A 15,920-nucleotide genomic window follows, 5' to 3' on the forward strand; every position below is an offset into this window, starting at 1 on the left:
GCACTTGGGCTATAGCACTACTTCCAGCCTATTCTGAGTAGTTTATTGGAATAAGAATCTCATAGACTTTCCGGTCCAGGCTGGCTTCTAATCATGATCATCAGATCTCAGCCTCCTGAGTAGCTAGGATTAACAGTGTGAGCCACCTGCATCTGGCTTATATCACCTTTATAATAACAATAAAAAGTTAAAAGAAAAAAAAGAATCTCACAGACTTTTCTGTTCAGGTTAGCTTCAAATCATGATCTTCAGATCTCAGTCTCTTGAGTAGCTAAGAATAGGTATGAGCTAATTCAGCAACATGTAGGTTTTTATTAGCCATGGTACCATCAAAATATGGTTCTGGGAATATGGAGAGAGCCTAAGAAAGGAGAAGAGCAGCCTGAAGAAGAAAAGGCACGAAATATTAGGTGGATATACCAAATGAACCCCTGAGGAGTCCAGGTGAAGACAGAGTAGAGTGGGTAGGCAGGCTCCAGTCATTGAGGGTATCCTAATAGGAGACAAAAGACCCATCTAGTTAGGGTCCTGGCAGGAGACTGAGCATCCACATAAACTGTCTGTAATCGTTTCATCAAGAGGTCTTAGTAAGGGCTGGGGATATGGCCTAGTGGCAAGAGTGCCTGCCTCGGATACACGAGGCCCTAGGTTCGATTCCCCAGCACCACATATACAGAAAACGGCCAGAAGCGGCGCTGTGGCTCAAGTGGCAGAGTGCTAGCCTTGAGCGGGAAGAAGCCAGGGACGGTGCTCGGGCCCTGAGTCCAAGGCCCAGGACTGGCCAAAAAAAAAAAAAAAAAAAAAGAGGTCTTAGTAAAAGGAATTTTTTAAAGGAATAGGAAAAGTAAAGGATCCAACAAGAGGAATATTGAAGCACAAAATGCTAAAAAATGGGGACAAGTTTTAGGACACTTCATATTGAAGCAGTGATATCAGAATCAAGTCACCACTGGAGTCACATCTGAAGCCATGGGCACAGCCACAGTTACACAGAACCATGCCACACTTGGGCTGGGAATATGGCTTAGTGGTAGAGTGCTTACCTGGTACACATGAGGCCTTGGGTTTGATTCCTCAGCACCACATATATAGAAAAATCCAGAAGTGGAGCCGTGGCTCAAGTGGTAGAGTGTTAGCCTTGAGCAAAAAGAAGCCAGGGACAGTGTTCAAGCCCTGAGTTCAAGCCCCAGGACTAGAAAAAAAAAAAAAAAGAATGATGGCACACAGGCAAATGGGGCACAGGAATGGCAAATATTTTGATCTCTGTACCCCGCCCCCCATACTTGGGTCTTCTGCTTGACTCTTCCCTTAGTCAAATCTAACAGGAAGGCAGAGGGCACGGTGATGTGGCTCAGATGGTACAGCCCCAAAGGCTTAGAACAGGGCAAAGAAGGGCTGAGAATGGGCAAGGAAAGGGCCTCAAGACACAGAGGGTGTTGAGCTTTGCTTTGGAAAATAGTTGTCTAGAATCTTTGGTGAATCCAAGGAAGGGGCTCTCTGGAGACCTAGAAAAATTAGAACTCATCCCAGAGTGAGGACCATCAGGTGGAAAGACCAGAGAGGCAGAGTAGCTTGTAGAGTTAAAGGTGTCTTTGCCTAGGAACCAAATGATATTGCTCATGGTTGGAGACGGGACAGGATCCCTTAAGTGGAGGGCACACTGGATGAACTATGCTCTGGAGAGGGACTGGTGCTCATGAAGGTTGTGCAGGGACTCTCCTTTGATGTAGAGTCAAAGGCTGAGTCATTTTTATATGTTACTCAGGAAGAGAGTCAACAAACAGGACAGAGGCAGAAATGGTGTCTTTTTTCCTCTTAGGGAAGGACATCTGTGTGATGTCCTTTGCCCACATTTGCCCATGGACTCTCTATTCCACACACAGGCTAACTGCACCCACACGCCTCTACCACCATGTCAGGTATGTCGGTTTTGACAATATTGCTGTCCTTGTCATAGTAGAGCAGAGACAGGGGACGTCGGATTGTGGGTACACAGCACGAACCCCCACTGGCGGTGCCAGCAGCTGCATTAGCTTTGAGCAGATTGAACACTGCAGTGTGAAAGGATGCGGCAATACCAGGCATGCCCGCCACGTGTAGTGGGCACTGTCCTGTGCAGAAGTTCATTGTGTAGCCCTCAGGCTGAATGATCCAGTCGTGCCAGCCAATCTCACGGAAGTCTACAAAGAATTCTTGTCGACAGCACATCCTGGATCCTCCTTGGCAGTCAATACCTCGCCGGCGAACCCGGTGCTTGCCCCCAACTCTTACCTGGGCTACCACAAAAGGCCTATGGGCAGTCCCACCCAGGATGTCTGATCTGTGGGCTATCTGGCCTTCAGGTACCAGCTGCAAGGTAAGGTGCCCCTGGCTGCAGGCAGCCTGAGCTTCAGGACCCAGAAAGATCTGGTGCCAGCCACTGGCATCCACCTCCAGCAGGTGCTGCATGATCAAGGTGAGATTGGTGTCTTGTGATCTTAGTGCAACATTCACAGTGCAGGTACTGTGGGGAGGGAGTTGCATAAAAAGCATGAGGCTAGCCTGCAGGATCTCCACGCCACCAGCATTTCTATCAGGGAAGTGGAAATCAAGACGAATCTCGTTGATGTTGGAGAGACCTGTGGACATAAAAAGCCCCGGTCACCACAGCCTTGTGTCATTTCTACCAGCTGCCTCTATTCTCAGAAATTCCTATTACTTAGTATTTGCTAAATTTGAATGTGTCTTCTAAAGCTCATGGGTTGGAAATTTAATCCCCACTGAAGTGTTATGTTTGTGTTAATTCTTTCGGTGCTGATACTGGGGCTTGAACTAAGGGCCTTATCACTCATTGGCTTCTTTACTCAAGGCCATTGATCTACCACTTGAGCAATCACTCCACTTCTGGCTTTTTGCTGGCTAATTGGAGATCAGAGTCTCACAAACTTTTCTGCCTGTGTTTGAACTTTGAACCTTAGATCAGCCTCCTGAGTAGCTAGGACTTCTGTTTGTTTTGAAACAAGGTCTCAGTATGTTGCCCAGTCTGGCCTGGAACTGGTGAACTCAGAGCAATCCTCCCAGACAAGTGTGATGACACACAACCTGTAAATCCAGCTACTTGGGAATTGGAGGCAAGAGGATTGAAAATTCAATGCCAGCCTGGGCAAAAGTAGTGAGCCCTAATCTCCAAAGCAAAATATGAAAAAAGAAGAGTTAGAGGTGTGGCTTAGGTGGTAGAGCACCAGCCAATAAGCAAAAGCATCAGATACCTAGTTCAAGTCCCAGTCTTGAACAAAAGAATATATATCAACAAAAATGCATGGCTCAAGTGGTCTAGTCATATGGGAGGCCTTGAGTTTGACCTCCAGTCCCATAAACGTATGTACAAGAAATGATCATGGTCTGGGAATGTGGCTTAGTGGTAGAGTGCTTGCCTAGCATGCATGAAGCCCTGGGTTCAATTCCTCAACACCACACAAACAGAAAAAGCTGAAAGTGGTGCTGTGGCTCAAGAGGTAGAGTGCTAGCCTTGAGCAAAAAGAAGACAGCAACAGTGCTCAGGCTCTGAATCTAAGCCCCAGGACTGATTAGAAAAAGAAGAGAAAGAAATGATCTTCCTGCTGGGTACTAGCGGTTTCTGCCTGTAATCCTAGCAAGCAGGCCATCTCTAGATGTGGCTATTCTCTTTATCTTAGACTTCCCATCTCCCAAACCATGAGCTAATTATGTTCATTACAAGTAACCCATTTTTAAGGAGTGACATTATCCAAAAAGAAATGTACTCATTACTAACTTGTGTAACTGTTACCTCTCTGTGCATCACTTTTGTAATAAAATTTAAAACAACAAATAATCCACTCATCTTGTAGTATTCTCTTGAAGCAGTGCAGAATGGATTATTTCAGTTGGTAATGAGGGTGAGATGTTGCTATAATAAATACCTAAAATACAGCTGGGCCCTGGTGTCTCACTCAGGAGGCTGACATCCAAGGATCGTGGTTCAAAGCCAGCCTGGGCAGAAAGTCCATGAGACTCTTATCTCCAATTAACCACCAGAAAACTGGAAGTGGTGCTGTGGCTCAAGTGGTAGAGCACTTGAGCTGAAGAGCTTAGGGACAGCACCTAGGCCCAGAGTTCAAGCCCCATAATCAATCAAAAATAAATAAATACCTATAATATAGCAGGGCTCTGAATCTGGGTAAAGGATAGAGGAGGGAAGAATCTGACACTTCTTAGAGATTACTTAGGTGCTCATGATGAGAATGTGGCAGACATATGGCTGAGAAAAGCAGTTCTCATGAGGTCTCCAATAGAAATAAGGAATCTGTCACTAGAAACCAGAACAAAGACCATCCTTGGTATAAAGTGGCAAAAAGTTTGAATGATTTGTGTCCATATCCTAGGGCTTCATGGAAGGCAGAAATTCAGAATAACAAATTTAGTTATCTGGAAGGAGAAATGTCTAAGCAGAATACTGAAGGACCTGTGTGGCTGTTTTTGAACTATACACAGTAAAATGAGAAAGGATTTCAATGTGGAATTTATAATTAAAGAAAGTGGAACATAAAGATTTGGAAAGGGGCCAGGAGTTTGGCCTAGTGGTAAAGTGCTTGCTTAGCGTGCATGAAGCCCTGGTTTGATTCCTTGGTACCACATACACAGAAAAAGCTGAAAGTGGCACTGTGGCTCAAGTGGTAGAGTGGCTAGCCTTGAGCAAAAAGAGCTCAAGGACAGTGCCCAGGCCCTGAGTTCAAGCCCCAGGACTGGCAAAAAAAAAAAAAAAAAGATTTGGAAAATCCCCATTCTGGCTATAAAGAATCAAAGGAGTATTCTGGGAAGAAAATCAAGGGTGTGGGCTGGGAATGTGGCCTAGTGGCAAGAAAGCTTGCCTTGTATACATGAAGCCCTGGGTTTGATTCCCCAGCACCACATATATAGAAAACAGCCAGAAGTGGTCCTGTGGCTCAAGTGGCAGAGTGCTAGCCTTGAGCAAAAAGAAGCCAGGGACAGTACTCAGGCCCAGAGTCCAAGGCCCAGGACTGGCAAAAAAAAAAAAAAAAAAAAAAAAAGAAAGAAAGAAAATCAAGGGTGTAACTCAGCCTGATTTTTTTGTTGTTGTTGCTGTTGTCACGGTCTGGGCACTGTCCCTGAGTTCTTTTGCTTAAGGCCCAGCCTGATCTTTTGGTAGGAGATTATTATGGATAGAAGCAAGATAGTTGCGATTAGTAAAGACCCTAGGAGAATGACTCCAAAGGCACTTAAAATTATTTTTTATACTTGTAATGTGGTTTGAACTCAGGGCCTTGAATTCTTGCTTGGCTTTTTAGCTTAAGATTGGCACTCTACTACTTGAACCATACCTCTACTTCTGGCTTTTTGATGGTTAATTGGAGGTAAGAGTCTTATGGACTTTGTTGCCCGTGCTGGCTTTAAACCACAATCCTCAGATCTCAGACTTCTGTATAGCTAAGATTACTTACATCTGTGAACCACTGGCACTCAGCTAGAAATAGGTTATATTTTTTTTGTTTTGTTTATGGCCAGTCCCGAGGGCTTGGGAGTCAGGGGCTGAGTCCTGACCCTGGCTTCTTTTTGCTCAAAGCCAGCACTCTACCACTTGAGCCACAGCACCACTTCCAGCTTTTTCTGTTTATATGGTGCTGAGGAATCGAACCCAGGCCTTGCTAGACAAGTACTCTACCACCAAACCACATTCCTAGCCCTAGAAATAGGTTCCTTAAAGAACTAGATTCCTGGGCTGGGAATGTGGCTTAACGGTAGAATGTTTGCCTAACATGCACAAAGCCCTGGGTTCCATTCCTTAGCATCATATAAACAGAAAAAGCTGGAAATGGCGCTATGGCTCAAGAGGTAGAGTGCTAGCCTTGAGCAAAAAGAAGCCAGGGACAGTGCTAAGGCCCTGTATCCAGTCCCCAGGACCAGCAAAAAAAAAAAAAGAACTATATTCCTCAATATGCTCTGTTCGCCTTCTCAGTCTTAGACTTCCCAGCCCCCAGAACCATGACTAATAAATTTCTGTTTATTATAAATTACCTAGATTGTGGTATTCTGTCCTCTATTTCTCAGTCTCTCCCGTAGTTAGGATTACAGGAGTGAGCCACCAATGCCTGGCTCAAAATGGTTTTAATGTCTACACCTTTCCTTCTCTTAAATTTTTTTTTTCCAATCCTGGAGCTTGAATTTGTGGCCTGGCCACTGTCTCTGAGATGCTTTTACCATTTGAACCACAGCTCCACTTCCAGCCTAAAAAAATCAATTAATTAAATTATTTATTTATTGTCAAAGTGATGTACACTTCTAGCTTTTGTTGGGGGGGGTGATTTATTGGAGTCTCACAGACTTTTCTGCCCAGGCTGGTTTAAACTGTGATCCTCAGATTTCAGCCTTCTGAATAGCTAAGGTTCTAGGTCTGAATCACCAGCACCCGGCTTTTCTCTTCCCATTGATTGATTGATTCCATACTGAGTATTGAATTGCTGGGCAATCACTTTTTCGCTTGAGTCACACACCCAGTTCTTTAGTTTTATTTTGCTTTTGAGATACAGTTCCTTTAAATTTGGCCAGCCTCTGGCTCTTGAGTAGCTGAGGAGGTCCTACCATACCTAGCTTGCATATTTCTTTTCTCTCTCTCTCTCTCTCTCTCTCTCTCTCTCTCTCTCTCTCTCTCTCTCTCTCTCTCTTTCTTTCTGCTGCTCTTGGGGCTTGAACTCGGCCTGGGTACTGTCCCTGTGCTCTTCAGCTTAAGGCTAGTGTCCTACCACTTTGAGCCACAGTACCACTTCTGGTTTTCTAGTGGTTAATTGGAGATAAGAGTCTTACCAACTTTCCTGCCTGGGCTAGCTTTGAACCATGATCCTCAGATCTCAGCCTCCTGAATAGGTAGGATTACAAATGTGAGCCACCAGTTCAGGATCAAATATTTCAATCTGCTGATGATTCTTGAATATATGTACCTGGCTCTGACAAGTCCCTGAGCCCTGGGCTTGTATATCCAGCTGCCTATCTGGTATTCCATTTGGATATCAAATGACATTGCAAACTTTTCACGTTCAAAGAACTCTAGATTTATCTCTGCAACCCAAAGCTGTTCTTTCTCTAGTATTCCCCTTCTCTGTAAATAAATACATCATTTTAGCCAAACCTTGAATGTCCTTACCATATATTTTGGTATTACCTAAGAGACCTATCGACTTTACTCCAATTTATAATATACTGTCATTTCTTTCCAGTCCTAATTACATATTAGTTCAACCAACAATCATCTTGGATTATAGCAAAAATGTTCTAAGTAGCTCATTCACTTTTCAAACCATTCTCCAAATATCGACCAGAGTGATTTTTTGTGTGTGTGCCAGTAGTAGGGCTTGAACTCAGGGCCTTGAGATTTTGCTTGACTTTTCTTTTTGCTCAAGGTACCTGGCAGTCTACCACTTGAGCCACAGTTCCACTTCTGGCCTTTTGCTGGTTAGTTGGAGATAAAAGTCTCACAGACTTTTCTTTCCAACCTGGCTTTAAACCCTAAGATCCACAGATCTCAGACTCCTAAGTAGCTAGGATTACAGATCAGATTTATATAATAAAAACATCACTCTCAGGAAGTAACAAATAGTACAAGAAATGTACCCATGGCCTAATGTATGAAACTTTAACCCCTCTGTACATCACTTTGACAATAAATAAGTAATTATTATTTTAAAAAAAACACATCACTCTGCCTAGCTTCAGCATGATCTTTTTGTTACATAAATCTGATCAGTTTTAGCTCTTCAACTTAGAAGACTTCAATGGTTTCCTGGGGCTATTTAGTCAAAACTCAAACCCCCTAACATAGAAAATGTGTGATTAGGCAGTCTGCCATTTAAATACCACATTCTACCTATAGTGACTTTTTTTCTGTTTCTCAAACCTACTAAACATGGACTTGTCTTGTGGACTTCACACATGCTATTTCTTTGCCAGGAATGCCTTTTCAAGATCTTTGAATGACTAGTTCCTTTTTGACATTCAGCTTCAGTGTTTCCTCCTTAGAGAGTTTCCCTTGACTAGCCTATCTAAAAGAGCCTCTGTCAGAAATGGAGCTGTGGCTCAAAGTGGTAGAACACTAGCCTTGCACAAAAAGCTCAGGAATAGTGCCCAGGTCCTGAGTTCAAGCCCCATGACCCCCCCCCAAAAAAAGAGCCTCTGTCTCTCTAATACATCATCTGGCTTAAGCCTTATAGCATATAATGCTCTGTAGTCATCTTAGTTGTTGCTCATTTATTTACTACATGCTTCCTTTTAAAATTTCTTTCTCCCCTCCCCAGTTAAAAATACAAGTTCTGTAAAGGCAGAGTTTGTGTGGCTCACCATTAGACTCCCAATTCTTTGTACATAGGAGGCATGCATTTGTTAAATGGGCTTTTTATTTCTTTGTTTCTTTCCCTCCCTCCCTCCCTCCTCTCTCTTTTTTCATTTTGGGGTGTGTGTGCGTGTGCGTGCGTGTGCGTGCGTGTGCGCGCGCGTGCGTGCGTGTGTGCGTATGTGTATTTTTTCCCCAGTCCTGGGGCGTGAACTCAGGGCCTAAACACTGTCCTTGGCTTCTTTTTGCTCAAGGCTAGCTAGCACTACCACTTCAGCCACAGTGCCACTTCCAGCTTTATATATGTGGTGCTGAGGAATCCAACACAGGGCTTCATGTATACAAGGCGAGCACTTTACCACTAAGCCATATTCCCAGCCCCTCTTTCTTTTTTTGCCAGTCCTGGGACTTGAACTCAGGGCCTTGGAACTGTCCCTGAGTTTCTTATGCTCAAAGCTAGTATTCTACCACTTGAGCCACAATGCTACTTCCAGCTTTTTCAGTTTATTTGGTACTGAGGAATCGAACCCAGGGCTTCATGCATGCTAGGTAAGCACTCTACCACTAGGGATTTCATTTCTTTAGGTTCTATTTTATACTAATAATTGTTTGCTAAAAACCTAGGTGGTGGATCACACAACTTATACTCTCAGAAAAATCTTAGACTGAACCTAGTATCTCAACTGAGGCCCTGAGAAGATTGAGATTTGAGACCAACTTGAGCAAAAAGTTAGCCAGACCCCATTTTAACCAATAAAATACTGGACATGATAGTGCATGTCTGTCATTCAGCAATGTGGGAAGCACATAGGAGGATTGCAACAAAAAAGTGAGATTTTATTTGAAAAACAAAGCAAAACATGATGGAGTGGTGACTCAAGTGGTAGAAGACTGCTTGCCTAGCAAGGACAAGGCCTTGAGCTCAAACCTCAGTAGAAAAAATAAATAACAACAACAAAACCCAACCAACAACAATAACAAAAAACCCACTTATTGGTGAAAAAGTATAAATGCTTTTGTGGGGAGGCTGAGGCGGGAAGATATGGAGTTCTAAGCCAGCTTGGGCTATCTAGCAAGACCCTGTCTCAAACAAGAGAAGAAAAAAATGCACTTGGGGCCTCATGCTTGCTAGACAAACATTCAACCACCATGCCCTCAATCCTTTTGTTTCTTAGTTTGATCTTTCAGGTAGGGTCTTCTGTCTAGTAAGGGATTAGCAAGAGTACTGCAGGCAAAAGTTTGATAAGTATTTACATAATAGCCTTTTGACTTTTGAAAGTTAGCCACCATTGCTTAAAAGAACTTTGAGCTAGACTACCATGGGATGAAAATCTTTGTGGGGTGAGACTTTGGAGGATCAGAGACCTTGTTTAGATGTGAAGTCCCTTTGGGCATAGATGGCTTGCATCTGCATCTTAGCTACTCAAGAGGCTGAAATCTGAGGGCTTCAGTTTGAAGTCACCTAGCAGAAAAGTCTGTGAGAATTATTTCCAATTAAACTAGCAAAAAACAGAAAGTAAGGGATGTGGCTCAAGTGGAAGGATGCTAGTCATGAGTGGAAAAGCTAAGAGACAGTACCTAGGCCCTGAGTTCAAGCCCCAGTTAAAAAACAATCCCATTTGAGCTCTTAGCTATATGCCCAGTGGAGCAGAAGAACTGTTCAGGTAAACCTTGTGAACAACAAAATCATGAGAAATAATGCATTTGTTGCTTTAAGTAGGTTAGGTATTGCTCAATGATAGGTGTAGTTAGGAAAGAGTACTTTCCTAGCATGTAGGAGGCCATGGTTAACTGCACAAACAAAACTCTATATTTGGGACTGGCATGCTATATTAATAAATAACTGAAACAAATTAGTATTAGAAGTGGGGTGCTACCACAACTGAAGCCTACAATATGAAGCACTGGCTTTCAGACTATGTTGCAGGCAGAGGTTGGAAGACAAGGAAAGGGACTTAGCGAAGGCAGGAGGAGCAGCAAGGAAATTTACTGCTGGAAGTTGGAGAAAGGAAAACCTGAGTTATGTATTGGCTATCACCTGTGGAACTTGGAAGCCAGAACCATATCTAACAAAGTTGTGAATTTAGCTACATATATTTCCAGGCAGAATGCTGAAAATGCCAGTTGGCTTGTTTTAGCTGGCTATGATAAGGCATTTCAGGAGAGAGATGAACTTTTTCCCCCTAAGGGATTGTTATTTAAAGGGAAGTTAATAAAGAGTAACACAGAGTGATTTTTATCAAAATACATGTATGTACTTTAATGTATGTATGTAAATATTGTAATGACCTTCTTTGTACAATTAATTTATGCTAATATATATTTTATTTGTTTGTTTATTTGTTTTTGCCAGTCCTGGGGCTTGGACTCAGGGCCTGAGCACTGTTCTGGCTTCTTTTTGTTCAAGGCTAGCACTCTACCACTTGAACCACAGTGCCACTTCTGGCCTTTTCTATATATGTGGTGCTGAGGAATCAAACCCAGGGCTTCATGTATGCGAGGCAAGCACTCTACCACTAGGCTATATTTCCAGCCCTATGCTAATAATTTTTGAAACAAAACAATATAAAAGGATCAATTCCATTTTCAAGAGAATTTAAAGAAAATATTTCTAAATGGACTAGCTAGGTTGAAAAATAAAACTTCTTTTCCTTACTTTTTTATTTAATGGAAGTCTCTCAAAGTAAGAAGCTCAGAACTTCAAATTCATAGTACTGCCAGTTTAAATGCACGGCTGCTGAGTGAAGATCAGAGCAAATAAAAGGTCAGCTGTAAGATCTTTTGTTAAGATCTAACATCTGTTGAGAGATAAAATTGAAGCTGATATAGACTGGGGAAAAAGTTAGGTGATATTCTGTAGGTTCTCTCAACTAGATGGAAGGACTTCTTCACAAAGTGTCATGACACTGACTTGTAGCTTAAATTAGGGTTCATCTTCATACAGTGGGATGCCTAAGTGAGTAGAGTACAATTTGTTATTTAGAGAGCACATAAAATTTTAAGGAGAATTCTAATAGTCAAAAGAGATACAACTATTTCATAATGAATGAAAAGAGGGCTAAGTGCCAGTGGCTCACACACCTGTAATCCTAACTACTCAAGAAGCTGAGATCCGAGGATCAAGGTTCAAAGCAAGCCCAGGCAGGAAAGTCTACAGTACTTTTATTTCCAATTAACCACTGAAAAGCCAGAAGTGTAGCTGTAGCTCAAGAGGTAGGGTATTAGCCTTGAGAAATAGCATCCAGGCCCTGAGTTCAAGTCCCAGGATTTGAACAAACACACACACTCGAAAAGAAAAAGAAAAAGATGGAGTGGGGGGGGGTGGTTAGCCCAGTGTTAGAGTCTTGTATAATATTTGTTAAGACCTGGGTTCCATTCCCAGTACTGCAAAAACAAAAGGCAAAAAAAAGAGCAGTATGCTGATTCATGTCTGTCATCTCAGTACTCAGGAGGATGAGATAGAGGAATTAGGAGTTAAAGAACAACATAGTGAGTGTAATTTGGAGGTCAGCCTAGACTACCTAGTAAGACTCTGTCTCAAAAAAAGAAAAAGAGAACTCTAGATTCCCCCATTCTTTGAGCAGTGAGTCAACTAATAAAACTACTGCTTTGCAAACATAGGTTATTTCCTATTCAAAAGGAAAGACATGGGGCTGGGAATATGGCCTAGCGGTAAAGTGCTCGCCTCGTATACATGAAGTCGTGGGTTCAATTCCTCAGCACCACATATATAGAAAAAGCCAGAACTGGCACTGTGGCTCAAGTGGTAGAGTGCTAGCCTTGAGCAAAAAGAAGCCAGGGACAGTGCTCAAGCCCTTAGTTCAAGCCCCAGGACTGGCAAAAACAAAACAAAAAACAAAAGAAAAGACATGGAAGAAAGTAGAGAACTGAGAACTAACTGAATAGATCCAGGAGCCAGTGATAAACAGTAGAGAAATTCTTCTACAGAACAGAATCAGGCCCCTATCAAGGGAATTGTAAGAGATACATTTCTGGATGGAAAGAATTTGTATGGATAAGTACTGGGTGTAGACATGTTTGCCTATAGTCTCAGCACACAAGAGTCAAAGAAGTGAGCTGGAGGCCAAGTTAGACTATATAAAGAGACCCTATTTAAAAATAAATCAATAGCTGGTGGCTCACACCCGCAAACCTAGCTACTGAGGAGGCTGAGATCCGAGGATCATGGTTCAAAGCAAGCCCAGGCAGGAAAGTCTATGAGCCTCTTATCTCCAATTAACCCCCAGAAATCTGGAAGTGGCACTGTGATCAAGTGGTAGGACACTAGCCTTGAGCTGAAGAACTCAGGGTTCAAGCCCCACGACCACCAAAAATAAATAAATAAATAAACTTTTATGGATTTGTTGATCAGTGATTGCTCTGTGTCTTACTCTCTCTTACCCATTCTGAATGGAAGTATCTATCACAGTCAATCCTGCCCCTGCCTTGGTTTTCTGTGTACAGTGAGTGGGAAGCAGATAACATATTTTTAGGACACAGGCAGTGGTGTGTTAGTAAATGTTTAACAGTGGGTCTACAGGGGAAAAAAATTAAAAACCCTGATTTGCAATGTTTGCCAATTTCACGAGTAAAAATTTTCCCACAATGTGCAATTTTAAGCCACTAATGGGAAGTCACTGAACATGGAGCTCTAAGAAACTTTACAATACGCTCTCAGGAAATAGTGTGAGTCAGCTTTAAAAGGACACCATGAAGACCTGAATGTCTGAAGAAGTTGCCACTTCTATTTGCTCCTGATTCAGAGGATGAGACTCTGGACTTTAAGCCTAAACCCGATGGTATAATGAACAGAATTTTTTTTGGGGGGGTGACATGAATTATTAAAGGCCAGAGGACAAATAACAGTAGATTACTATATTAGCAGCCCTCAACCAACCTCCTAGTTTTCATACTTAATTCCACCTCATACTGATTCTGAGCTTGTCTGTGATCACTTGCTTCTTCAATGGGACAGTAGTAAGCAAGATGTATAGAGAATATGGATCATTACATTGAAGTTGTCGTCTTGGAATTTAGGTGCCATAGCTCTCCATCAGCCTCTGGGGATTGAGCCCAGGGGCCTTGCATACGCTAGGCAAGCACTCTGCCTAGAGCTATGCCCTCAGTCCTTATGTTTGCATTTTGCTTTTGAGACAGAGTTTCACCTCTACTTTTGTTTGGACTGTTCTTAATTTGGGATCCTCCTGCTAAGAGGCAGCTCAGCCACCATGTTTTAAAGAAGTTGGGGCTAGACTACTAAATGATCAGAGCCTTCAAGGAAAAAAGATGATATAAACTTGTGTGTGTGTGTGTGTGTGTGTGTGTGTGTGTGTGTGTGTGTTCCCTTAAAATCCATGTGTTGAGGCCAGGCATGGAGCATGCAGGCATCTGCAATCTCAGTACTTGGGAGGTTGAGGTAGGAGGATCATGAAATTTGGGGTGCCTGAACTATGAAATGTAACCTTGTCTTTAAAAAAAGACATAGGTTGAAATCCTAATCCTAAAGTAAAAATATTGGGAGATACGAGCCTTTGAAGAGATGGTGGAGCCCTCATGAAAAGGGCTTAGTATCCTTAGAGACCTCAGAGAACTGCCTTGTCCCTTTCAATCACATGAGGTTACAGAGAGAAAGAAATTCTCATCATAACCCTCTTGTGGGCAGCCCCCTCTGTTTCCTCTCACTTCAGTGGTCTAAGAATATGCTCCTCTTTTACAAATAAGAAAACTGATGATTAACAACACAGGTCACATCTAATAAGTGGCCGAGCAAGAATGTGGGCCCAAGCTGTCCAGCTCCAGAGTTTGTGTTCAGTTTTGAAGGGGAGGGGGGAGCATATGCTACCAGGAGAAAGTGGTGTGGATGGAAAGTATCTTCTAGACCTAAGTAAGAGTTTACAAAAACCTCACTATATATTCTGTCTTAGAATTCATTATTTTCAACTACTCCTTCAAGTGAGTACCTTTATCTTTTATCCTTCTTTCTGGGTCCTATTTTGATCCTGTTCTGATATGGGTGCCCTAGTGTGGAGACCTAAGATATGGTTTTGGTGTTCTCTCTAAATGTTTTTCTCTTTTTCTCTCCAAATAAAGCATCTAGAGGAATTAGGGATAAAGAGGCTGGGTCCTGCGGTCAGAAATTCCCCAGCATGGACTTCCCAGCAACCAGTCTCTGGGCCCAAGCCTGGGAATTGCAAGGGATCATCCCTGTGGAGGTTAATGACACCTGCGGAGAAAGGAGCCAAGGAAGATGAGAGCAGCTACTTCTCTAAAGTAGTGAAAGTGACCAATTCCTAGCTGCAGATAGATTACATGTGAGCTGTTAGAGAAAGCCTAGTGGGTGGTAGTATGGGGTAAGGCCGTGGATAGTGGAAGCAGGAGTTGGATGGTGTGGGAAAGGAAGTCAAGGCTAAGGCTAATGAGGAAACTTCCTTTCCTTGAGAGGTCAGGGTTTGGGGTAGAGCTTAGACCAGGAACCCACCTGTCTCAGCAAAGCTGATGATCTCATATTCCTGTCCCATGTCGTCCTCAAGAAGAACCTCCTGTGGTAGTTCACGGAGGCGCTGTAGTGCTGTCCTTAGGGCAGATCTGGACACGGGCCGGCTCAGTGTTGGGCGCTGGTGGAGGTGCAGTTTATCCAGGATACTTCTCTTGGCAAAGTCAAGAAGCAGTTCCCGCTGGCTCTCCAGGTCCAAGGTGGGCCCCCTGCATGCTGGACACTGGCCATCAGCTTGGAGAGTGGGCACTGTAGCTGGAGCCAGGAATAGAAAGGCCAGAAACAATGAGGAGTTCATTGTTGGGGGAGACTGTCTTTGAAAGACTCAAGTCAGAGGTTCAGGGGTTTAACAGGCTGTAGTCGCAACTCTGTTCTAGCCACCAGGGGTCCTGGGAGAATAGTGTCTGACTAGCATGACTTCTTTTTGCAGGAGATAAAGCAGTTAAATATCTGACTTGAAAATTCAAGCCAGTTACATGCAGAATGGGAAGACTCTGCCAGCACACAGTTAGTGAGAGTACAGAGTGGGGGGATGTGAGGAGAGGTTGGTTTGTTTGGGGAAAAGGATGTCCTCAGGCCAATATTGGGATATAGTAGTTACCCAGGTGAGCTGCCAGGCCTGGGGACAAAGGTTAGAGATGAAATTCCTCTTCCTCCCCAGAGCGTTGGCCTTGCTGGGTAGTGAACAGATGTTTTAGGACAGAACGTTATTAGGGCCTGAGGCAGGAACATTGCTGGAGTCCAGGCTAGCCTGGGCAACATAGTGACTGAATTAAAAAAAAAACAAAAAGAAAAAATGTTAAAGAGTAGCCTTCATAACCTTTGGATAAGGAGCATTACCTATTGATGTTAAACATTCTTCTTCTCTAGTTGCTCCTCGAAGTCCACACTTACTCCACCCCCATCCTCCCTCTTGAGGTTCTTAGTCTAGCATTTATATTGTGTGTGTATATGTAAGACAGTACTGGGGTTTGAACTCAGGGCCTAGCCTTCAGGAATGTACCCCATGCCCCAGGCTTTTTACAATTTATTTTTTCCCTTGTTATAATTCTAAGAATACAGTAGTTAAGAGGAGATTCTGAAGATAAA

The 15,920-nt window shown here is 43.1% G+C and overlaps 1 protein-coding gene across 1 annotated transcript; it reads right to left on the reverse strand.

Moving 5' to 3' along the window:
- Positions 1-1,884: 1,884 nt before the first annotated feature.
- Positions 1,885-15,129, reverse strand: Inhbc (inhibin subunit beta C). The gene is made up of 2 exons (XM_048361237.1): positions 14,817-15,129; positions 1,885-2,618 (listed from the first exon to the last, which is right to left on the reverse strand). Exons 1-2 carry the CDS (start codon positions 15,127-15,129, stop codon positions 1,885-1,887), a joined length of 1,047 nt encoding a protein of 348 aa, XP_048217194.1.
- Between the last annotated feature and the right edge of the window lie 791 nt (positions 15,130-15,920).

This window comes from Perognathus longimembris, chromosome 1 (assembly GCF_023159225.1).
Source record: "Perognathus longimembris pacificus isolate PPM17 chromosome 1, ASM2315922v1, whole genome shotgun sequence".
Taxonomy (NCBI): domain Eukaryota; kingdom Metazoa; phylum Chordata; class Mammalia; order Rodentia; family Heteromyidae; genus Perognathus; species Perognathus longimembris.